The sequence below is a fragment of the Cibotium barometz genome, chromosome 5, assembly GCF_041138505.1.
Source record: "Cibotium barometz isolate CiBa-2024 chromosome 5, ASM4113850v1, whole genome shotgun sequence".
In the NCBI taxonomy this organism is placed as follows: domain Eukaryota; kingdom Viridiplantae; phylum Streptophyta; class Polypodiopsida; order Cyatheales; family Cibotiaceae; genus Cibotium; species Cibotium barometz.
In genome coordinates this window covers 36,793,913-36,811,201 of record NC_141050.1, presented here as the reverse complement: position 1 = coordinate 36,811,201, position 17,289 = coordinate 36,793,913, and the positions used below count along the sequence as shown (strand labels likewise).

General features: G+C 47.2%; 1 protein-coding gene across 11 annotated transcripts in view; it reads right to left on the bottom strand.

Moving 5' to 3' along the window:
• LOC147638442 (uncharacterized) overlaps positions 1-17,289 on the bottom strand; it is a 184,067-nt gene that overhangs the window by 148,712 nt on the left and 18,066 nt on the right. For all 11 annotated transcript variants that reach the window (XR_015265885.1, XM_086798365.1, XM_086798369.1 and 8 more), the window contains 3 exons: positions 16,180-16,340; positions 15,946-16,035; positions 15,789-15,857 (listed from right to left, as the gene is read on the bottom strand). Coding sequence is in view for 10 of the 11 variants with exons in the window: in XM_086798365.1 (XP_086654491.1) it covers positions 15,789-15,857; positions 15,946-16,035; positions 16,180-16,340 (320 nt within the window). In the remaining variant the exon portion in view is untranslated. The remainder of the gene's footprint in view (positions 1-15,788; positions 15,858-15,945; positions 16,036-16,179; positions 16,341-17,289) is intronic.

Sequence of the window (17,289 nt, the reverse complement as noted above, 5' to 3'; positions counted from 1 at the left end):
TTTGTCGAGCGAGGCGCCCACGGTTACCAAGACCTCGTCCACGGCCGCTTCATCACCGGTGGATTAGGGCCATCATCACCCGCCACAGGAGACGACTGCCCCGCCACTTTAGTTTCTCTATCTTACAGCACCCCATGAGAGAGATCCTGAGATGAGCAGGTTACACCAGTCTTATGCTAGTTGTGTAGATATTATACACTTTTCTTGTACCTCAGTAGGAGTATTTTCCTTTCATAGCTGTTTAGGATTGTTTTAGGACTTTTTTAGTCCTTTTTGTCTTACTTTTGATGAGACACCATCAGCTGTGTACTATCTTTTGGTCTCATAGGCCACTTTGGCCTTTCGCAGACGTTAATATCTCTCTCTCTCTCTCTCTCTCTCTCTCTCATGGATACTCATCTTTCTCATGGGGTACGGTGTGCTATTGGTCAGATGCGCACATCCTCACACCAGCTAGAGATTGAGACTGGCAGATTCAGAGGAGTACCAGCTGAGGCCAGGATTTGTCAGCTGTGCCAGATGGAGCCAGAGACAGAGTTACATTACATATGTCACTGTCCAGTATATTATGAGATACGAGGCCGTTTTCACTGCCTGTTCAGAGAGGGCTTTGGACCACTTTCTAGAGTCATGAGATACCAGGATCAGAGATGCCTCGGATTGTACTTGCTGGAGCTGCGTAGACATAGAGAGGGTCTCCTGAGAGGGAGGGGATCAGAGAGGGAGAGACACCTACAGAGGCAGATTACAGACTTCTTTCGACCACAGATTGAGCAGTCAGGTCAGCAGGCATTGCAGCTAGCCCCAGAGTACAGCCGCACCAGAGGTACACTGATTGATCGGGCTATAGAGCTGGGGCGGTCCAGGCGCCCCAAGATGAGAGGCCCATCTCGACACCGGCGGAGACTACAACAGAGGATCAGGACCATACTAGCACGGCATGGGAGACGTCCAGTCAGAGTACTCACCATGGAGGACATTGAGGATATCCGCCATCGAGCGATGAGAGACATCTTTGGATAGTGATGTGTATCATGCTTACCTTTGTTGCTGGAGTTTTCCTCCCAGATGTTATCCATTAGGAGCTCCTGGTACCGTATTTTTCCTCATAGTTGTTTCAGTTTCAGTTAGTTGTTTAGTTGTTTTTAGCTTTCCTTACACAGACATTGTATCAGATCCACTAATTGTTGTAACCTTTTTGGTCTCATAGGTCATTTTGGCCTTTTGAAGACGTTAATATATCATTTCATTTCATTTCTCTCTCTCTCTCTCTCTCTCTCTCTCTCTCTCTCTCTCTCTCTCAGACGTTAATATATCATTTCATTTCATTTCTCTCTCTCTCTCTCTCTCTCTCTCTCTCTCTCTCTCTCTCTCTCTCAGACGTTAATAAAATCTTTCTTTCTTTCTTTCTTTCTTTCTCCTCCCATCAATATCTCTCTCTCCATTTTGGCCTTTCGCAGACGTTAATATCTCTCTCTCTCTCTCTCTCTCTCTCCTTGTTTTAGTCCTTTTTGTCTTACTTTTGATGAGACACCATCAGCTGTGTACTATGTTTTGGTCTCATAGGCCACTTTGGCCTTTCGCAGACGTTAATATCTCTCTCTCTCTCTCTCTCTCTCTCTCTCTCTCCTCCCATCAATATCATAGTCATGACGGCTGTAGTGAAGAAGCCTCCATAGATGCTGATCCAACAACAGATGCTGATTTTTGACATATATGGACTGATTTAGTGGCTGGAGATGCACATGCCTCTTATGTGATAAAAGAGGGGTATCTCATGAAGGATAATTGCCTATGTGTTGTGTCAAACATGAGGCAAAAGTTCATTGATGAGTGTCATGCTCCTCCGTATACAAGACATAGAGGTATCATACCTGTTGGCTCAAAATCTATGGCGGCATAGAGGTATCATACCTGTTGGCTCAAAATCTATGGCGGGTGTGTGCACAAGAGAGCCATGTCTAGAGAGAGGAAGAGAGAGAGCGCACAAGATAAGACTCAGTAGCTTGGGCACAAAGAACACTACTGATTGCTTGATTGACAAATTTGTGAGTACATTGGTGCCCCTTTTATGGGCTGAAGTACAACCTCTTCTTTGACCTTATTAAATCAGGTGTGACAGCACTCCTAACCTCAAGGGAAGATTCCTAGGCTAAGAGACTGTTCCCACACTTAACTCTAATATCCCAACATACCCCCCCTTCGGAGTGAAGAAGTGGTGACCCTTACTCAAAAAAGTTTCAATACCTACTCTGCTTTCCAGTCCCCCCTCGGCTGAATCACCACTCCACACCTCCCGCGTTTTGGTATCAGAATCCCGAGTAAACCTAGGCAAACTATAGCAACTATTGTTTGTCAACCTTGCTCCTGACTAGGATTCATGAAATCTCAAAGTTTGGAACATACAAAATAAAGGGAAAAATACACATTTTGGGGGACGAACCAGGCAGAGGACCCTTATTGGCTCAAACACACACAACTAAAACATAAAAATGTGGAAGTTGTAGGGACTTCCTATGCATGATGTTTGTTGATGTAGACCCTCTTGCGGCGGCGACGCCAAGCAATGGACGCTTCGCTCGTCGTTTTAGGCCCGAGGGCCAAGGCAGAGCACTCAAAGGATTCTCAATGTATCAGTGGGGGCTTGAATTTGATAAAAGAGACATTAGATTAAAGAAGCCCTAAAATCTATCAACTGTAGTGGCTTCAATTGAGTGCCAATGCCTCAATTTCTCAAAAAGCCCCAAATGTGAGAGTATGCAGGTACCCTTAATTAGCCAATTTTGGCTTCAATTTTGAAAAACCCCAAATTAGGTATTTTTAGGGCCCTTAATTAGGGGTTAATGGTACATTTTTTCAAAAAACCCTAAATATTATGACACTTGTAGTATCTAATTAGGCAGTTTTGGGAGAAAAATTAGGAAATCCCCAAGTGCTACAAACCCTAATTTCTCGCAAGTACAATAGTCGAGAGCTGATGTATATTAGTGGAGCAGCAGCCGGCAGCCGATGACGGGAAGTGTAAGAGGCAACGCGCTAAGCTGATGTGGCCTTTTTCAATAAGGTTTATTAAACCTTAATGAGGCGTTGACGTGGCAAAGGCTCAATAGGTGGCGTTTGACTGACCATCAGCAGGCGAAAAGCAGCAATGCTGATGGGTTGCGCTCAACGACGAACTGCTGGGCGGAGTTGTAGAAGGTGCACTGTGCGTAGGCAGGCAGCACCCCTTCCGTCAATGTTGGCTCAAAAGCTTTGGTGGGTGTGTGCACAAGAGAGCCATGGCTAGAGAGAGGAGGAGAGAGAGAGTACAAGATAAGACACAGTAGCTTGGGCACAAAGTACACTGCTTGATTGCTTGATTGATAGATTTGTGAGTACATTGGTGCCCCTTTTATGGGCTGAAAGTACCACCTCTTCTTCTTTAAACGAGGTGTGGCATCACCGCTTACCTCAAGGGAAGATTCCTAGGCTAAGAGATTGTTCCACACTTAACTCTGATTTCCCAACAATACCTACTATGCGCATGATTGAACACTATTTCTTTTGGCCAAGTATGCGCAAGGATATTGAGGCATATGTACATGCATGTATCACATGCCAAAAGGTCAAGTTTGATAGGCAAAAGGCTCCAAGTTTGCCTCAGCCATTGCCTATTCCCTTGCATCCATGGGAAAGTATTGCAATGGACTCTATCATGGATTTGCCTCGTACTCAACAAGGCAACGATGCTATTTGGACCATTGTTGACAGGTTTAGCAAGCAGGCATGCTTCTTGCCGATGAGCAAGACCATTAAATTTGAGCATATGGTCAAGATATTTGTGGCACAAGTGTTCAAACACCATGGTATGACAAAGTCCTTTGTGAGGGATAGAGATCTGTTAGAAATCTAGCATGGTATCATACTAAACTAGAACATGAGGAAGATTGCAAAGGAATGAAGCAAAACTGAGAGATATTTCCATTGATGTGACCCCTGAATAAATAGGGCCAAGTACAAGACATTGAGCAAGAGTGCTTATGGGATAAATGTAGAGGTGCCACATGGCACATACTCAAGACTCAAGACAAAAACTGAGACTAGACAAATGTAGACTAGAGAAATAGTACACCTAGTGTGCACTTATTTCCAACACCCTCCTTAAGTGGACACTAGGAGGAAGACAGAAAGACAAGACTAGAAGACAGACATAAAGACCGATAGCCTGAGAGACAAGACAGAAGACATGACTGACAAAGATCCTGAGACACCCCTCCTCAAGTGATATCCTCATATGGGTCCACAAGGGTAGGGACAAGAGTGGATCATAGACAGACAGAGAGAGAGGCAATCAGCCAGTAGAGTGGTCCCATAGAGAGAGAGACTGTCAGATAGACATGAGAGAGTCTGATAGATAGAAGATAAATGGGGACATAGACAGAAAATGCCAAGAGAATGTGGGTAACTAATCCACAAAAGAGAGGCATATAGACTGATAGACAGAGTGTCAGATACATGTGACTGTAAGATCACACAAGATAGACACATAGACAGAGAGGCTGACTGATTGTAGATAGACAGAGAGATGGACCTTGACTGATAATCCCTCCTCAAGGGCAATCCTCCTGCTAGAGTGAGTAATGCAGGGGTGCCTCTTGGATAGGGACAAAGATAAGTCCATGTAGACAAATAGTCATGACATTACCCCATGATCTACATCATTGGTGATCAATGGTGGTAGATAGCATGAAAGCATAGACAATTATGAGAGAGATGGGAAGGTCTTACCATATTTGGCAATGTCTAATCCCGTACAAGATAGAGAAGTAAATGAAATTCAAAACTGAGATTTTTGATTTTTCAAGAAATAGAGAGTAGACTGAAAATACTTCTTAGATGGAGAGTGCCTTGAGCTGCTGCTGTAGAGGTTGCTGGAGTAGAAGATGGAGACATGGAAGTTGGAGTGGAGGCCGGAGGAGAAGATGATGAGGCACAAACTGACTGAACAGCAGCACCCGGCCTGGTATAGACAGCAGCTCCACGAACACGCAGCAACGAGAGAATGGCGGGGCAGACAGGAGCGGCCAGAGGCTGAGGAGACAAGCGCGCAGTTCCAGCAGGAGATGGCGGGGCAGATGCAGCGCAAGCCTTGCTGGAGATGAAGAGGCAGAGGCGTAGAAGGGGGCGCGGTCTAGGGGAAGATGGCGCAGATTTGCAGCAGGCTGGAGCTGAATCGTGGCGACAGAAATATGGCGGGGCAGAGATTGCGCAGGAGCAGGAGCAGCACGAACTGCAGCTGAAGAGGTGCGGCCAGATGTAGAGGCCAACAGGAGCAGCTGGTGGGCAGAAACAGGAAATGGCACGCAGATTTTTGGGACAGATGTCGGAGAAGGATAGCGGGGCAGAGGTAGAGAATATCTGGGAGAGGTAAACTGAAAGGAGAAGATGGAGATGATGCAGCTATGGTTGCAGCAGACTGAGGGGAGAGAAGAGGGATCTTCATGGCTCTGATACCATGTTAGAAATCTAGCATGGTATCATACTAAACTAAAACATGAGGAAGACTGCAAAGGAATGAAGCAAAACTGAGAGATATTTCCATTGATGTGATCCCTGAATAAACAGGGCCAAGTACAAGACATTGAGCAAGAGTGCTTATGGGATAAATGTAGAGGTGCCACATGGCACATACTCAAGACTCAAGACAAAAACTGAGACTAGACAAATGTAGACTAGAGAAATAGTACATCCCAAGACTACGAGCCTCTTTTGGAGAGCTCTGTTTGACAGTATGGACACTAAGTTCGACTTCTCGTCGCCTTTTCACCTCAAAACGGATGAGGCTGCAAATTTAGATATGTTGGATCTCCTCAAAACAGCTTGGGAGAAGTATCTACCACCGGTAGAGTTTGCATACAACAACAAAGTGCATGCCTCCACAGGAAAGGCCCTGTTTGAGATTGTATATTGCAAAGTTATATTGCCACACATCCTACACACTAAGAATGAAATCTTTGTGACAAATGAGTATGTTAGATATCTTGATGTTGCCTTTGCACAAGTGCGGAGAGCCATTTCTCATTCACAAGATAAGCATAAGAGGGCTGCCAACAAGCATAGAAGAGAGGTGGACATCAAAGAGAAATATTGGGTATTGTTGAAATTTGAGAAAGCAAGGCTCTCATAAGAGGCCAGGAAAGGAGGGAGCATGCCCTAAGCTCTTTACCTGGTATTACGAACCTTTTAAGGTGATCAAGCATATCAATGAGGTTGCTTTCCGGCTTGCATTGCCTAACCATTAGAGGATTCATAATGCCTTTCACGTGAGTCTATTGCGGAAGTATGTGGGGCAAGACCCAGAAGAGCTTGTCACAAAAGAGCAGAGGTTGATGAGCTAGAGGAATTTCTTCAACCTAAGTAGATTGTGTTTCACAAGGAGAGAAAGCTACTTGTTGGTAACCTTTCTAGGTGATACCTTGTGAAGTTCAAGAACTATTTGCCTTATTGATACAAAACGTGTTGATGAAGACTATTTCAAAGATTACACATAGCTTCTTTAGGCGTAGTTGGAGGCTTTTCAGTTGAGGTCAACTATTTAGAAGCTAGGGGGGATGTCACCATTTGGCCATCCAAGTGGGCTTCCCCTATTTCATGCCAAGGTACGGGAGGCCAGGGAGCTTTGTGTCGTCATACTGAGGCCAAGGAGCTTCGTGTCACAGCACTGAGGCTAGGGCCAGGACTCGCATCACCTATGGGAGGCTAGGCCTCGTGTCACCCATAGTGTGGCCAGGACATGGAACCCACTGTCAAGGATCCCAATTTAGGATTCCCACTGAGCTAGTTCCGTGCTCGGGAAGACCTGCTATTTACAGGTTCCAAGAACGAGAGATATATCCATTGCATAATGCATGTGCACGCATATCTACCTACTTGAAACTATTTTCATGTGATTGCCTGCTATGATGTGTCCAGTTCATGGACAGGGGACCCCCACCCATGAACCGTGCAAATGCCTTGTATTCTGACTAGTTTGTGGAATGCGAACAAGTGGTAAGCATTTATCTAAACCTTTTTTCTTTATTGTAAAGATCTTATAACCTTTACTTTTCACATTCATTTAAGTCGGGCACTGGCCATTGGCTAGTGCCCGGGGCCCAAGAGAACCAAGTATGGGCAGCCAAGCATGTGGGCACCCCTTTTTGACCAAGTGATCAAGCATTAATGTACATGGGCACTAAAGGGAGGTGCCCACCATAATTTAAGGTGGGCAGTGCCACATGGCACTAGGAGGTTGGACCCCTCCACGTCCTACCCACCACCCTTTGTGCATGACTGTTTTCTCTCTTCCTCTCTCACGTTTTGAGGTTGGCGCATCATCTTCCTCTCTAATCTGCAAGTCAACCATCTCCCAAGGGCACCTGTTTTTGTTGCTGCACATCTGCCCACCCGGCTCTTGCAGCCATACAACCCGATTACTACAGTGGTGCATCTCCCACACGCTGTTGAGCTGTTTACTATGAGGCTGGTGGTCAAGTCACTTTGACTCGTTCGACAAGTCCTAGCATCAACGGTCTACTCCGACACACTTTTGGTTGGGTATTTGCATTGCATTGGATTATCTGGCTGGCAAGCCCCTAGGAACTTTGTACATACATATCAAATACTCCAATAATATACTTCAATATTGGGTGGGGGGGGGGGGGGGGGTGGTTGGGGTTTGTTGTGTTCGTTGCAGATTATCTTGTGCAGTGATGTATCATTCAATTGTTTTGTGCAATGTGGCTTTTACATTTTAAGTGTTGACATGCGTATTGTTCACAAGACAATGCGCAAGAACATTCACACCTAGCTGGTGTAGTTACAGCTGCAGGTCATGATGTTCTCTCACATGATTAGCAGCAAACCATTGGTCCCACACGCGAGCATTCAGACAAAGTTCGCTGCAGCCCCAATGGTGATAGATGCACTTTTTCACACAGTCACCTACCTCCACCACATCAGCATGATGAGCCCCACCAGATACATGAGGCTTGCCTCGGAGTCCTCATGACAACTCACACTTGAGGGTGACACCGGAGGATGGTACGCCCGAGTTTCCACCTGGTTCTCAGGACGGACCACCTCTTCAGTACAGCCTGGACTCCCCTTTTCTCCAAGTCTCCCATGAGGACGTCAACCGAACTATCCAGCTTGACCTCCTCAGCCTCCACATACAGAGCACACCTCTTCAGTACAGCCTGGACTCCCCTTTTCTCCAAGTCTCCCATGAGGACGTCAACCGAACTATCCAGCTTGACCTCCTCAGCCTCCACATACAGAGCACATGGATTGCTCCTTCGGAGCTCCCATCGAAGATGCACTTCTACAGAGATCATTTCTTCAAGTTCACAGAGGATGGCCTCATCCAGCAGCCAGGCTACCTGGGTATTCACATGTCACATGGCATGCGGATCGCTACGAGTATCCGCCTACGGGTGGAGACGAGGTGGGCAGAGCACATATTCAGAGATGGAGAGCTCATACGGAGACCTCCGGAGAGAGGAGACGATTGCAGATTCTGCCACACGGGGGTCGAAACATAGGAGCACTATACCTGTCACTGCCCAATGTACTATGAGATCCGCGGGAGGTACCACTGTCTCTTCCGTGAGGGTTTTGGCCTATTATCCACGATCATGGACTTCCCGGACCAGCGTTGCTTGGGACTCTTCCTATTGGAGCTTCGTAGACACAGAAATACACTCCTAAGAGAGTGTCGACCACAGCCACCACCCCTCCTCGCTAGCCGACCCCATCACTAGTTTCTTCCAGGCCTAGAGAGAGATAGTAGACCCTACGGGTCGTCCACCAAAGGATATACCTCAGCTCCACCCCGTCCCCGAGGAGTCACTTCGGACAGGCTTGCACGCTTCAAGGCACCCAGCGTCCCCAGCCCACGGGGCACCAACCATGATCCTCCCATCAGCTCTAGATCCAAGACATGCTCCGCCGCCATCACACCTTCCCACGTACCGTGATAGAAGGGGACCTCTCGGCCATACTCAGTAACCCCATGCTCGACATACTTGAGAGAGGTGTACCCTCTACTGGAGGACGATGCGCCCCACATGCTTCATATTCTCATGTACTCCATGATGAGAGTCTCTTGTACTAGTGCGTATACCCCATGTACTTCCCCATGATGATCATTGTATCAGCCTCTACTTTCAGAGAGCTATGTTATTTGTACTTGTTTTATTTTTCTTTTCCATGATGAGACATACCATGGATAGCATTGTATCACTTTGGTCTCATAGACACATTGGGTCTTTATGAGATGTTTAATATAACTTTTTTTCTTTCTTTCTCTACATTAGAGCTTTGCCGTCATCATGAGACTGGTGGTGAGGGAACACTCACGGAGAACGGATGAGCCGGACACCTCTCAAACATCCATCACATTTTTTTTGGTTCGCATCTAGCGATCGGCGACACCCACCACCACACTTGTCCAAAGGAAAGAGAGCACAGATGCCGCAACTGTGCCCACGACCCTCTAGCACCACACGCACCCGTGGAGTCACCAGAGAGGGGGCACATTATATCTAGAGAGCCTGATGTCCCCGCCACCACAGATCTAGACCCTCCACCTACCAGTTGCACATACAGGACATCCTCATATGCCATAGAGATGTAATGCCACAGGTGTTGGACATTGCTGCCCTCCACCTTCCAGTTGCAGATATAGGACATCGTCACAAGCCATAGAGATGTACTGTCACAGGTGGACATTGCTGCACTGTGCATTATTGAGAAGGAGGAGGATGAGCTTTGACTCTCTGTTTTTTATGCACGGACTCACGTAGTACGTGGGCCTTTTTTTTTTTCAGAAAGGAGACTTCTATTAAGTATGAAAAAATTTTACAAAATGGAGATTTCACACCAAAAAAGGTGGAGATCTCAACCAATCAGGAGCCTTGTGCTGCCAATAGGGTCCCGAATGAGAGGACATGAAAAAGATACCAATGTCCCACTCTCTCATAAGCTGGCCGCGCTTCCTCTCCGCAGCCCTCGAAGATCTCTGGATTCTGGCACAGGTAGCCATGATGGTGTGAATAATATCACTCCAAATCCTACAAAGGCACTAAGAAACAAGAACGGGAGTACCCTCAATGGCCTCAATGCATCTAGCCTTCCAGATATTCCAGGCTGAGATGCTAGCAATAATCTCCCAAGAACTGTCTAACCTCTGTGCCGGAGGGACAAAGTGTGAAAGTGCCAAATCCTGAAGACAACACTGCCGAGCAACTCCTTGCCTAACCATAATGGCCAAGCTCCTATCAGACCCCTCGAATCTCAGCTGAGGCCCACAGACTGTGTCAACCGAATGATAGAACCAAAAGAAATGATAGCATCCCTCTTAATCCTACCAAAGAGGTGTGCAATCGCTGACCAAACCCTCTGTGCTTCCCTGCATTCCCATAAACAATGGTAAACTGACTCCGAAGCTCCTGCACATCTAGGGCATGCTGGGCAAGCACCAGTAACTGACCTCCACTAATTGGTGACCAGACCACCATGAAGAGAAATCCAGATAAAGGAGAAAATCTGTGGCTTCCTATAAGAATGCCACAATCTCCGCCAAAAAACCCTCTGAATGTCAGTCGAAATGCCATAAGATTCCTAATGGGGTCTAAGAGTAGGGACACTCTGAATGTGTCCCAAGATAAGATGTCTGGCATTCCGCACCGTATAACTGAAAAAAGGCATGCTTTTGAAGGGGTTACAAGCATCCTTCCACACCCACTCACCGGGGTCCCAATGCAAATGTCTGATAGGGCAGCCACCATACAACCAAAGGCTAACACTCTCTGTGATCATCCCGGGGGGGGGGGGGGGGGGGGGGGGGGGGGGGGGGGTCAACAAAGACGTGCTTCCCTAACCTACCAACAACTCTCACTAGACGAATCTGGGGGCCCTCAATAAGGTCCTGCACGTCACATCTCTCCAACTGCCATCCATCCTGTACAGAACAAAAGACCGGTACATCATCCTCCCTAGGCAAGGGGAGACCCATAACCTGAAGAGGAACACCTGTCCCAGAAAAAACCCCAAACCAAGAATGATGACGGTCTCCAGTAATCCAGTGGTTGGGAATGGCTGCATCAATCTGTGCAATCCTCCGACTAGAGCCTCTCAAATGGTGCGTGAGATCCAATCTCTCTACCTCGGTGAGGCTCTGAAACCTCTTCCAAGCCAACGGTGTAGGGCAAAGGGTCTCCCAGCCAGCCCAAAGAATATGCATAGCTGCCCCAAGAGGCCTACCATGCACATCTAAGATCAAGTCATTCCACAGAATGGGCTGCCGGTTAACTTCCTCCACTGAACACGGGGGGATGTGTACCAAAAAACTCCTCATGCAGTCCCAGGCCCGTAGGAGGGACCTTACCAGGGGGGATGAAGGGGAGCGGTGAACTGCATCAGAAAAAATAAAGCGTGAGCTGAGAGTCCAGTCACCTCCGCGAACAGGGACACACTTCGTGATCTGCTGCATGAGAAAGTCCTTCCACGGCTCAGTACCTAGAAGAAAGCCCCTATCAACCAGCTTACACAGCAAAGCCTTACATTGCACCTCAGGGTCAATGATATTCAATCCCCCTTCCTGCTTAGGCCTGATAATGGTTTCCCAAGAAACTCTAGCCCTCGTGTGTACATTTCCATCAAGCCCTGACCAAAGAAAGTTCCGAATAAGGCGACGAAGCTGGCCAATGCAGCCCTTATGAAAAATCCAGCACGAAGCGATAAACCAAGTCGTGGCTAGCAAAACTTGGTTAACCACCAAAGCTCTAGAGGCCAAGTCGAGTTTCCTCCTACTCCAGTGATGAAGTTTGCTTTTAATGCTTAAGAGCACTGGAGCAAACTGTTGTGCAGGGGAGATGTCAACGCCCACCTGACAACCAAGGTATCTGGCAAAGCATCCTCTCTCAATCCAAGTAAAACCAACATCTGTACCCCAATCTGCAAGAGGAGAATCACTGATCCAAAAATGGTAGCTCCTGCTGCCAAACAAAAGGCCTCCAAGGCTGTCCGGAAAGCACATAAACAAGCATGTGAAGCCTCAAGGAACAACGTCGTATCATCTGCTAACTCACAATCCAAAAACTCTTCCTCCGTACATAAAGGCAGCCTGAGACCCACAACACCAGGGGCAGCCCGAAGAAACCTTCTCATAGCCTCAGCTACAATGAGGTACAGTAAAGGGGCGAGGGGACAGCCCTGCCTCACTGAACGGGAAATCTGAAAACGCTCACCATGCCCCCCACAGGCTAAAACAGTGCTATGAGCCTCCCTGTATAGGCAAGACACACCTCTGATCCAATTTTGGGAAAACCCCATGTGTGCCATAGTGCCCTCCAAAAAATCCCAATCCACTCTGTCATAAGCTTTTTCAAAATCAAGCAAAAGAATGGCAAGAGGCTGCTGACTAGCCTTTGCCCACTCGACAGCTTCCTAGAAAGAAAAGATGTTATCAAATATACTCCTTCCTTGGAGGAACCCATTTTGGGTATCATGGATAGTCCTTTGGAGAATCGGCTGCAACCTTATACTCAAGGCTTTAGCTAAGATTTTATATGCAGATCCAAGGAGGGTGATGGGCCTCCATTGCTTGATGTCAGTCTTGTCCCCACTCTTGGGGATAAGGTGAATCAGCCCCTCCGTGAGGTATGGAGGCATTATACCCGACAACCACATTTCCTGAAGGGCAACAGTGATAGCATCTCCAATATGATCCCAAAAAAGAATAAAGAAGGCGGGAGAAAGACCATCATCCCCTCGGCATGAACCACTGGAGAGAGCATGCAGTGCGTGAAGGAATTCATCCTTCGAGAAAGGGGCATCCAGGGAAGAACACATAGCATCTGTACTGAGCCTGGGCATGCACTCCCAAACTTTGTGCCATGCCACATCTCTCTGATGAGGGGAGGGCACCTTTGTAGTCAACAAAGACCGATAAAATTCTGAAGCAATACCCCTCACCTTATCAGGCTAAATCTGAACCTCACCCTGTGAATCCTGCAAAGTACCTCACAGAATCCTTGCTATGGGCATTGGGAAGGCTTGTGTGCTGAAAAAAACTCTTTGTTGCATCTGCCACCCATCTAAGTCCAAAAGGCCTCATTCGCATGAAAGGCGAACTCAGCCCTCCTGTCCATGGCCAACTGTAGCTCTGCTCTAACTGTGGTCAAGAGGTCTGTAATCCAAGTCGCATGTGGATGCTTTTCATGTTCCCTCTGAAGAGCAACAATCCTACGCCTAATAGCTCTCTCCTTGTCCAGAGCCTCCTTCTTCTTAGACAAGGCAATGCTATGATAATGATGGTTGGTCCTCTCAAGAGCTAGCGCAATATTATGACGAGGATCAGGACCGTCACAAGATCTCCAAACGGAGATGTCAGCATCTAGATAAAGAGAGTTAGGGATACGGATACGGGGAGAGGCCGAGCGAGCCCTAGGCTCCCTTAGACACAAAACGACGGGGCAATGATCGGATTTGGTGGTGCCAGGCATAACAGCAATGGTGCCTCCTCTGTCCAAGGACCAATCATCCACATAAAACCTGTCCAAACGTGCAAAGATGCTCTCATCCCCGCTCTTGTGGTTGTGCCAAGAGAAAGATAAGGAATTTGGCCTTCTCTGGAGGTCATCCTCAGTCGAGCAATCCCTGCCAAAAAAGGAAAGCGTGAACCTCTCCCATGAGGTTCGCTCCAAAGTCCACCCTTCTTGTGAGAAGGTTGCTCAACCATATTAAAATCTCCTCCCACTATCCAATGATCAACTTGGGGAATGACATTTGTAATGGTGTCCCAAAAGGCCACCCTTTCACCTCTCACGTTAGGTGCATAGATATTCAAGATTCCCAATTTCTGACCCTCATGCATGATCAAGATCCACTGCACTCTAGCAGGGATGATAACACCGTACCCAATAACATGAGGTATAATAGATGCTGCCACTGAAATACAAACACCCCCTCTAGTCCCAACTGCCGAGGACCAGAAGGTGTGGCCAGAAAGCATCTTACCAGTTTTGCCACACTGAGATCTATCCAATTTGTGTTCCTGCAACAAAAGCACATCCATAGGCCCTCCTGTAACAGCAGGGTGAAGCTGGTCCTTCAGAAGGCGCTTCCTACCATGGGTGGGAAGCCCTCCAAGGCCCTGAACATTCCATGAGACGATTCTAATGGAAGAGAAGAGGGTTTGACCCCCGATCTAAGAAGACGATGACGCCTCTCATAATGCTGGAGGACGGGAAAATCTACAGGGCAAAGTCCACTGACATGCCCTTGTCCGAGGCCCTGCACCGTGCCTGCATATGTACGAGAAACCTGTTCGCCCTGCGGGGCATCAAGGGCAATGGCATCATGCTAAAAATCCTGCAATACATGATCCCCACTGTGCTGAAACATCCTGCATATCGCCCCCTCCAAGTAGAGAGGACTCCACAAAGTCATCCTGATCTGAGATATCATCTCTCTGCAAAGATGCACCAACTGACACATCCCTCCGACCAGAAACATCATCTATCTGTACATGAACCGAGGAAGCCTTCCCATCAATCGCACCAAGGGGCGGGCATGAGAGACAACTCGCCACACCTGGCAAACTGAAGGACGAGAAGGAACCAAGGGAGGTGGCGCCTGAGAGGCCCGCTTATTATGAGGCCTCCTGCGACCTCAAGCCCGAGGACAATCTCGAGCAAAGTGACCCTGTTGGTGACAAACCCGGCACTGATCGGGTTTACCTGCAATCTCCATACATTGCTTCAAAGGGCCACAAGGACCCGGAAGCAAAACATAGTCCTCAAAGAGCTCGTCCTCAAAGAGCTCAATGTCACGAGCAAGAACCATGACCCTGGGGACAGCATCCGCCGAGGTAGTGACCACTTGGGCAGAAGATATCCGCAAGGCGTGAAGGGGGGGCACTTGAAGAACAAGCCCAAAGGCAGACCCGATGGCCTCTAACATAGGCCAATATGCGCGAGGAAGACCTGGGAATCTGAGAGTAATCGGGAAATGGTTCCGGTCTTCCTCAACAGGGTCTAAATAGCTGGAGTAGGGAAGAAAGAATATCTTCCTCGAGCCCAATGGCAAAGGGCTGCCCTTCAAAACCTCTGAGGCTGCGTCCTCAGAATCAAAATCCACTTGGAAGAAACCTCTTCCAAGCAACCTGACATCTCGAAAGTGTAGAGCGAGGTCAGAGGACAGAGCCGCCAGGACCCAATCCCGAGCCTGGAGACAGGACGGGTGAGATCCAAAGATTCTGGCAATGAGGGTCGTTTTGGAGTCTTTTTCTATTTCGGTGTGGAGGACCGCGAGCTCAGCTTCGGAATATACAATGGTTCGCCCAGCCGAGGGAGAATGATTAACCATGATGCTAATCGAGGAAAAAGGCCGACTTGAACCCGGATGAGGAGCAATCCGAACCAAATACGTGGGCCTGTTTTATTTGGTAGATTATTTTTTTTCATGTTTCCGACATCCACTTCTTCATGGACCATATGTACTCATTTTCAGACTCATAGACCCTTTGGGTCTTTTGTAGACATTTAACACAAATTTTCTTTGTTTCTTTATTTCTCATATGTATGTGAGCATGTATGCATGCATGAATGGGCAGATGTATGAATGCATACACGGATGGATGCATGGATAGGCAGATGTATGAATGCATACATGAATGGATGCATGTACATATGTAAGGATGGATGGATGGATGGATATGAATGTATAACTGGATGGATTATTTATTAAGAAAAAATTATCATTACTGCTGGATTGCTCAAGTTGATACTTGTGTTCTTTGAGAAGTCTATCGCCTTGTTGAGATGGTTTCGAATCTGCACAGGAACACCAATAAAATATGAAAGAAAACTTGGGAACCACACGGTAAACATTTCAAAGCGTAGTAGAAAAAACGTCACTAACCTCTTCACTGGTCATACTCTTGTAGGAGGGTCGCCAGTTGTAGCCCCAAGCCGCAAAAACATTTATGACGGTCTTAATACCCGTCAAGATCTATAAGCAAAATGAAACCTTCAGTCTTAGTGACTGTATGGCTATGGCGTAGACATGGGTGTGCGCACGCTTGCACGCGTGAACGCACATCTTCAGAAAAGAGAGTACATATGCTGCACTGCATCATGTAGCTTGGTGGCTTACATTATTTAGCTGTTCCTGTGACAAGTTAACAGTCACCCCGATACTTTTGGGATTGTTCTTCAATGCGGATTCCAACACACTAAAGCACTGGTGATTGGAACGCTGTTCGAATCCAACTACTACCTGGTTCAATGTGCCATTCAAGGTGGCACTGATAACAACTGAAAAGAAACATAATCCACCCAATCTTAGCAATCCAAATTCAGCTTCAGATAAGATACCAATTCATCTCTTATTTTCAGTACCACTTTTTCTCAAACAAGAGAACAACTAGGGACCACATAGGAAAAAAAATTTGTTTTCAAGAAAGGAGTCTTCTATGTAGTACAAAACTGTAGCAGGGTTGGTTGCCCAGCACACTAAAGTGGTGGTTCTCCTCTGGACAGTGTGTCCGGAGTCCTCAATACTCACGGCACAGTGCACACATGAATAGACAGGTTAGAATACGAGCATAGCACAATGACAAGAATACTGCAAACAACACTTGCATTACTCCAAGACATGCCCTTCACCGTACCATGCACACCCAGCAGTGGTCACAGTGAGTAGGACGACACACATGCAGCAATGACAAGTGATTACAACACTCGATGAATAGACTCAATGAATAGGACTAGATAAGAAGGCTTAGGATAAAGGATGTTGGATGATCAATAAAGGATGAGATGAGCGCCATTTAAATGATTCTTGCACGGCATGGAGGAGTCGGTGGCATCTCATATCTCTGGGAGATGCATATCGGAGTACAAGCCTTCGGTGGAATCTCCTATCTCTGGTAGATGCCATCGGAGTGACAATGTGGTGCTGTCAATGCCGGTGCGTGCACCTCTCATGTATCCGTTGTGGTGCACTTCCGTTTCTGGATAGTCCACCAAATGATCCGGGATGGTCCAGTGGGACGGTCCAGTGTCAGGGTGATCCATTGTGGCAGTGAGGCGGTCCAGGTTTGGATGATCCAATGTGACACCCTGGATGGTCCGGTAGGAACAGTCTAGTGTGGGCACCCTTAGTGTTTGCAGGCCACCTACCAGTAGAGTATTCACCATCCTTGGTGAGAAAGATAGAAAAAAACACTATGAACTAAGAAATTGTTATAGAATTAAAAGATGC